At 35.5% G+C, this 7,798-nt stretch overlaps 1 protein-coding gene across 4 annotated transcripts; it reads left to right on the top strand.

Annotated features, from left to right (window-relative positions):
• The first annotated feature begins 988 nt into the window (after nucleotides 1-988).
• LOC106389615 (ubinuclein-2) lies at nucleotides 989-5,880 on the top strand. 4 transcript variants are annotated; one of them, XM_022696212.2, is made up of 14 exons: nucleotides 989-1,647; nucleotides 2,291-2,377; nucleotides 2,509-2,601; nucleotides 2,678-2,754; nucleotides 2,858-2,996; nucleotides 3,079-3,366; nucleotides 3,817-3,904; nucleotides 3,993-4,105; nucleotides 4,179-4,265; nucleotides 4,379-4,504; nucleotides 4,773-4,901; nucleotides 4,997-5,044; nucleotides 5,129-5,239; nucleotides 5,338-5,880. In XM_022696212.2, the coding sequence occupies exons 1-14, from the start codon at nucleotides 1,393-1,395 to the stop codon at nucleotides 5,668-5,670; spliced, it is 1,974 nt and encodes a 657-aa protein (XP_022551933.2). In that variant the 5' UTR covers nucleotides 989-1,392; the 3' UTR covers nucleotides 5,671-5,880. The 4 variants fall into 4 exon arrangements, with proteins under 4 accessions (XP_022551933.2, XP_022551934.2, XP_013685374.2 ...); XM_022696213.2 differs by having other exon boundaries at nucleotides 1,018-1,647; nucleotides 4,182-4,265; XM_013829920.3 differs by having other exon boundaries at nucleotides 1,039-1,647; nucleotides 2,858-2,993.
• The last annotated feature ends 1,918 nt before the right edge of the window (nucleotides 5,881-7,798 follow it).

The raw sequence follows: 7,798 nt of genomic DNA on the forward strand, positions 1-7,798 counted from the left end.
AGTTCTCCCATTGAAAGATGAAAAAATTAATTAGACAAACAAGGGTTTAAACTAGGGCTGTTCAATATGGCAAAACCGAACCGTACCGAACCGAACCGAACCGAAATAGATAATATGGTTTGGATTTGGTATATACCATACAAACCGAATGGATATGATTTTTAAAAAACCGTAGGATTTGGATATGGTTCGGTATATAACCGATAAAACCGAATAAACCGAATAAAACCGATCAAAAAATAGAAACATGTAAATATGTATATATTTTATAACAACATATGAAAATCATAAGTTAATTTTTTTGCTAATAACTATTACCATATTTTTTACAGTAATAAAATAGTCCTGATTTGTAAAACACTTGAACTATAATTAAATAACAATTCATCGCAAACATGCTTCTTATTTTCTTAGTCTTCTTTTGATCTTTTTGCTTTAATTTAGCATTGACTACATTGAAATAGAGATTATAAATTTGATGATAACAATTAGTGGAAATTCTTCACAATTTTTTTATTATCTATAGACGAATAGAGTTTCGTGTTTAATAGAAGAAACATGACTTTGATGAACGCTAAATATGAAAGAATATAATAACTTATTTTCTGTGCTTTGTGTTTCTGTTTTATTTTTTGTTTTTTATTTTTATTATCAAAATTTTGAGATTTGATTTTAATTATAGATTTGATTATTTTATTAGATGATAGAAACATTTTTTATTTTTGTTCTTTTATTTAAACTTATAATATTTTTTTAATAAATGAATGTGTTGACAACAAGACTCTAAAATTCATATAATATGATCCCAAAATAAAGAATTATGTTTTTTTGGTATAAAACCGAATAAACCGAAAACCGACGGTATATAAACCGAACCGAACCGAAGTAAATATGGATTTAGAATGGTAGTTATATTTTACTCACCGAAATACCGAAAAACCGAAAAAACCGAACCGAAACCGAACCGATATCCGGATTGAACACCCCTAGTTTAAACTTGTCAAATCACAAAATTAACTAATAATTTATTCATTAGAACCTATTAGGGTATCTAACCATGCTCTCAAGGCCTATTGGTCCACACTTCTCATCCGATTTGGATTTAGGAAGGTTCGAACTCACGAGCCACAAATCAGAGCCACTTTACCATAATGTCCTCTTCAACACACTACTGTGTATTTTCATTCAAAAAATAAAAACCAAAATAAAAATAATAAATAAACGAGGAACAAATAAAATAAAGCAAAGCGTTGTTGCTGGGCTATCCCGCGCAACGTTCCTCCTCTCAGTTCCAATCTCTCTCTCTCGTCTCAAATTCCTTTCAATCTCCCTTCCTTAAAATCTTCTCCTCTGACTCCGATCCGCGTTTCCAACCCGACCCAAATTCACCAAATGGATGAACCAAACCCCACCACAACAGACGACGCTTCTACTCCCGGCGAATCATCGAAGCCCTCCTCGCCGAAGCTATTAACCGCCGGTGATCGGAAATTACTGAAGGTGGAGCTAAGACAAGGGGAGACGACGTACGTTTCTTGGAAGAAGCTTATGAAGGAAGCTAGCAATAGCAAGGGGATTGGTTCGTCTGATTCGGGCCTTGACCCGCCTCCTAATGCTAACCCTAATCTCGAGTCTCGCATTGCACCCGTGAGTTTTTTTTTTTTTTTAGCTGTTATATTCGTATATTAATCATATGCATCTGTCCGAGATTTTAATTTCGTTGTCTCTGTTCGACCAAAGCTTTGTCTTGTCTCCTCATGGTAGCTGAATTGGGACATTCTGTTTTATCCAGACAGAACCGCAACTGATTGTCGGATCATTCTTTTGTTATTGGTTCGTGGAAATTTTTTTTTTTTTTTTTTTGTGTGGATATGAGGAATTGTGCTGGCAGTGCTCCTTGGCATTGAGTTTGCTTCTAGGGGTTCAATAAGCAAAGCAAACTCTTGAAAATTAAGAAAAATACTGCAGTCTATACTGAATTTTCCGTCTAGTTTTTGAATTGCGGTTCGACATGTGATTACGGTTGCATTGCTGAGTACAGTTCGACAATATCAGTTATATTTGATCTAGAAAAGAATTTGGTTCAGATTTGTAGCCATATTCCATATGAGTGAAGATTATGATATGCAAAAGAATATATATGGTGATGGCTCTCTTCATCTGAAGGAAATAGGAGATGTTTGTGTCTTTCTTTTAAGTTATTTTTTTTTATGTGCATACGATTTGGATCGAATCAGTTTATAGTGCTTTATTGATATATATATATATATATATATATGTAATAATGCAGGGTCCACCAGCGGAAGGTGAAACGGCTGACCAACCTCATTCTAATCGTTTCAACGCTGTTATAGAGAAGATCGAGAGGCTCTACATGGTATATGAGTCCTTAATATCTTCTTACCATTTTGTCTACTGGTCAGCCATACGAGTTAGATGAATGTTTGATTGCTTACTCAGGAACAATTTTCTGAATATTGTATGCTTACTTCAGTAAATGAATTTCAGGGGAGAGATAGTAGTGATGGGGAAGAGTTAGATGGTGCTCCTGACGATGATGAGTATGACACTGAAGATTCATTCATTGATGACGTTGAATTGGTTAGTATAAGTATCTCTGATGCGATCAAAGTGTATCTTGATAGCTGAGACATCATGTTTTTGTTTTGCATTGTAGGATGAGTATTTTGAAGTTGATGATGCGGAAATTAAACATGATGGATTTTTTGTCAATAGCGGAAAGTTAGAGCTGATGTAAGTTTCTTGTCACACTCCATTTGGTGATATGTTGTTGCAAATAGGCAATGGAATCTACCATTTACCAGTTTATATAAGTTGTGATTCCTTTTTACATCAGTGAACCGTCAACAACTACAGCAATACCGAACCAAAAACCAAAGAAAAGGCAAAGGAAAGAGTCAGCAAAACCTTGCGGAGATGTTGCTGATGCATCCAGAAAACAAGCCAAGATTGCTAAGACGGCTGGGGCGAAGGTAGTACCATTGTTTCCAAATAACATTTTCGAATCCTTAAAGATTTCCAGTTCAGAAGATTGATTATATGAATGTGAAAATCCAGGATCAAGCAGCTGCCTCTAGGCCCTCTCCGAAGAAAAAGTCCAATGATTCAAAGACAGTGCAGGATTCAGTTTTGGAAAATGTGAAGCATAGTGATAAAGCGAATCTTCAGCCAAGGAACTCCACAAGTCCAAAGTCAAAGGCAGCTGAATCTTCTGGCGCTCTTCTTCTGAAGTGCAGCAACAAAGGTACTCATCAACAATCTGATTCACAGCCAAATGGTTTGGCTAAATCAACAGTAGCCCGTGGGAATGAAAACAACGGCACTCATGACCTGGGCAACGCAACGGTAAGCAAACAATCTGTTCAAATAACAGTAAGTAATTTTCCAGCTATCTTAAGTATAAACAAGACTTTAGCTTTTCTCAATGTTCAAAAACTCGCTAGGCGCTCTACAGAGTACTATCGAGACTATTCGCCTTAGCGAATTATTAATTTATTTTATGTATATTTTATTTATATAAGCTATTTTAGTTTTTGAATTTACTAATAAAATTATTTGATGAATTATAAAATTTAGATACACAAACAAAAGAAAATTGATAAATTTGTACTAAATTTTTGCTTGATTTAACAGTTTTAAACCAAACTATATTGGTTTAAACGATTTCAATTTGGTTAGAATTAGCTTTTGAATCGTATAAATCGGATTTTAAGAACATTGGTTTTCTTTCATATTTCACAACTGTTATTTTTTTTTTATATTAATCCTGCTGTAACCAACCTTTTCTCTATTCAGAAAAGAGGGGGTTCTAATACTGTCAGGCCTAAGACCTCCTCCACACTTGAGAAAGCCTTCAAAGAATTGGAGAAGGTGGTTGCTGAATGTGAGTTTCAACCGTTCAAGCACTTGTGTTCTTCATGCATGGCAAGTTTAATACCATTAAGCAAACTGAAATGTCCAATTTATTATAGCAAGGCCTCCTGCTGCCACTGAGAACCAAGATGCTGATACCTCATCCCAAGCAGTGAAGAGAAGATTGCCAAGCAACGTGAAATTGAAGCTTGCCAAAGTTGCTAGGCTTGCGGTGATCAAAACTCTTATGTTTCTTCTTTTTTAAAAGTAATCTTTCAGGTGTATAAAAAAGTCTTTTATTGAAGCAGGCGAACCAAGGGAGTGTATCAGGAGAGTTAATCAATCGTCTCATGAGCATTGTTGGGCACCTAATACAAGTTAGATCGCTGAAGGTAATAAATCACCTCTGTCCCATGTATACAGAGACTTGTTATTCCATGTATAAGAGATTAAGAGTAGTTATAAGTTTTAAGTTCTGATGGTTTAGCAACGCTTATTGTTACAGAGGAACTTGAAAATCATGATTGATTCCGAAGACACTGCAAATCGAGAAAAAGATACTAGATTTCAACTTATCAAGAATGAAGTTAGTGAGATGTTAAAAACACAAGTTCCATTGATGGAATCACAGGTTCTCTCTCTCTCTTACTCTTACTAGTTTCACTGATCTTATTTTCAAATGGGTTTCTTATACAATGTCTTACATCTACACTTAAGTTCTTGCCTCTGTTGCTGGATTTTAGACATCCCATTGTCAATAAAATGAATGCATAATACTCAGAGTTCTGTCTAAGAATGGTTGGCCTAAGCACTTGTTTTCTTTTGTCTCTGGTATTCTGTTATAGGGTCGGTCTATCAGTTCTTTGTAACGTTTGTCCTTTCATGAAATTGTTTCACAGGCAACTAATCAAGAAGCTGGAACATCAGACGATTTTCAGGATGTTGAAAAGCCACCTACAAAGAAGAGATTTGTCATGGATGCGGCGCTGGAGGACAAATTGTGTGACCTATATGACATCTTCGTTGATGTAATTCCATTTTTGGCAATGTTTTTCAACTGATTAGATCCAACATTTGAAGTGTGAACATAGTTTGTGCTCTGTTTTTTTTTTGGTAATACTAGGGATTGGATGAAGATGCAGGTCCACAGATCAGAAAGCTTTATGCAAATGTAAGCTCCTTATCTTTTGCTTTCCAAGTTCATTCTTCTAAACTTGTAAATGATTTTCTTTTGTATATATTTTTTGCTCTCCAGTTAGCTGAACTCTGGCCAAAGAGGTTAATGGACAATCATGGGATCAAGCGTGCTATTTGCCGAGCAAAGGAAAGGCGGAGAGCATCGAATGGAGATCTTGGGAAGGAGATGGTATCTAAGAAATTGCTTGTTTGTTTGTTTGTTTCCATGATCTCGGTAATCTCTCTGAGTGTGGTCACTCACTCATCAGCTCCTTTTTTTAATTGAAGGATCAAGGGAAGATAACGAAGAGGAAACAGACACAAGTTGTACCAAAATCAGAGGGTACTGCTGCTTATCCCGACAAGGTTTCAAGTAGTGGAGATAAAACAACAGGTACTGTCCCAAGCGCAACCACCACGTCCGTAGTCCAAATTACAGTGGACTTGTCCCGCGACAAGTCAAAGCAGCAACATGAGAAACGAAAGGGAGCCTCAAGCTCAACGGAAGCAAAGGCAGGCGGAAGAAAAACAGAAAAGAATGTAGAAGAATCTCACCTATCCACAGAGAAACATCTTGTTCTGGCTCCTAAGCAGCAGACACAAACACAGGCTCCACCGTAACTACTCAGGCTTAGTTTCTCTTAAGACTTTCTTTTTGGTAGTCAAAGCTTGGCTCTAGCCTTTGTCTTTGTAGCCTTCTCTTCTAATTTTACATCTAGTTATAATTTCTTTAATCCCATATTTGTCCTACTGAAAACAATAAAATAGGACTATAAAATGAATTTGAAAATAGTTTCGTTGAATATCTATTCACTAACGATTTATTTAATACTCTATTTGCATTCGAGCTTTTAAGTTAAAAGTTAGAGTGGTTAATATCGTTTATACCATTAAAAAATAAAATATATAAATTAGTTAAAAATAAAAATGATTTTTTTTATAATACAAGTGATTAAAATTTATAATAGTAAGAATTATCGAAAATCAAAAAAATATAATTTAAATAAAAAGATAATTCATAAACATATATTGTGTTATTATACAAAAATATCTTTTAACTAAATTTATACTATTATTTGCGAAGTGATTTTTTGCATTCGAGCTCTCACGTTAAAAGTTAAAGTGTTTAATATCGTTTATACCCTTTGAAAAGTGATTTTTTGCATTCGAGCTCCCACGTTAAAAGTTAGAGTGGTTAATATCTGTTATAATTTTTCATTATTATTTTCATATTTAAAAATTCTTTGCATCATTTCTAAAAAATCGTAAAATGTCTAAAGTAGTAAACAATTAATGATAATTGAGATTTTTCGCTATAACTCTTTGAATTAATGAACTTAGCTTTTGAACAAAAAAAGAACTTAACTTTGTGCATCTATTATATGTACACATCATATGATTTTAGCTAATTATTCATTTGAAGAATAGTTAGATAAATCTCATTTCAGAATATGTGTTGTTGTAGTTTAAAATGTTATAAGAGATGGAGTCAAGTATTTTGTTTAGTATAGTTGTAGTAGTTTATAATAGAACATAAAAATTTTCATGTATTGTCGATGAAGGGAAAACCATATGATGTGTGGTTGTAGTGCATAGAAGCATAGAGTGAAATGTGAGGTTGTGAATATAAGCTCATATTATTGATTAAACCTTTAAAGTTGTTTTATTAATAATTAACATTGGATAATTTATGGCTTTTGTTATAAATTATGGAGTGGATTGCCATTAACCAGGTTCGGTCCAAAACCGGTCCAATACCTAAAAGATGGAGAGACGCCGAAGCTCTAGAGAGAGGAGAGAGAGAGACGGCCACAAAGCTTGGAGAAAAGGAAACCCTTTCCTTTTCATAGTATATGTAATCTTTCCATTATTATGTATTAGTAGTTTTCCTAATCCTAGTGAGTGTAGGTTTTAGATACTTTACATTTATCTTCATCTTGTAATCCTTATATAAAGGAACCCCCTTGATCATTAATAATAACGCACAAAAATATTCAGTCTCTAAACTCTCTAATTACAATACGTTATCAGCACAAATGACTCCAAAACCCTGAGACAAAACCTAACCCAAAATCCGTCACACATAAACCCTAAATCAGTCGCAACTTAAAATCGATCTATCTCTCAAACTCTGAGGAACCAGACGACGAGCCACATATCATCTTGAAGCTCTTGACGAGATGAATCCATCAGTGCAAACTGTTCGTCGATCCGATCTCAGACGCGTCCACACTCGCAGAAACAATACGCGGCACCATCTTGGTCTTTTGGAACCCTAATCCGAACCAACAAGATTTTCTAGCCAAATTCAAATCCTGTGAAAGATAAGTTTATCATACCGTAGTTGTTTGATGATATCTTGTTCTGATTATGGTGTTCATGTAATCTAATACTCCTTGTTTTTATTTCATGAGCTGAGAGGAGTTGGTGCAAAGATCTAATCCCGAAGAACCCTAACTTGTTCTTGCTTCCGTTCCGGCTTGCAAACACCTGATCAGCTAAATCCCTTAAGCGTTCCTGATCCTAGACATTCGCAGTTTCATGTTCACAACAGAGCCAGCCCACGTCCGCATCACAGCCAGCTCGCAATTCAGATCAGCCGCCTGCAAAGGCAGCAGCTCGCGAACTAGATAAGAAGAAGACGCGTCCCGATCGCGTCTGACTACCTCAGCACACATCCGTGACCAGACGCAAGACCGTTCCAGACAGCTCGCGTCCCATCCCAGCTTGCGACCTGATAAAGAGCCAG

Source organism: Brassica napus, chromosome C2, assembly GCF_020379485.1.
Source record: "Brassica napus cultivar Da-Ae chromosome C2, Da-Ae, whole genome shotgun sequence".
Taxonomy (NCBI): Eukaryota; Viridiplantae; Streptophyta; class Magnoliopsida; order Brassicales; family Brassicaceae; genus Brassica; species Brassica napus.

What these genes read in the sequence shown, in the direction of transcription:
- LOC106389615 (XM_022696212.2), top strand. Translation starts at nt 1,393, where the DNA reads ATGGATGAACCAAACCCCACCACAACAGACGACGCTTCTACTCCCGGC. An exon ending in TCATTGATGACGTTGAATTG is followed by an intron (nt 2,602 to 2,677) that starts GTTAGTATAAGT and finishes TTTGCATTGTAG; the next exon opens with GATGAGTATTTTGAAGTTGA. An exon ending in AGCGGAAAGTTAGAGCTGAT is followed by an intron (nt 2,755 to 2,857) that starts GTAAGTTTCTTG and finishes TTTTTACATCAG; the next exon opens with TGAACCGTCAACAACTACAG.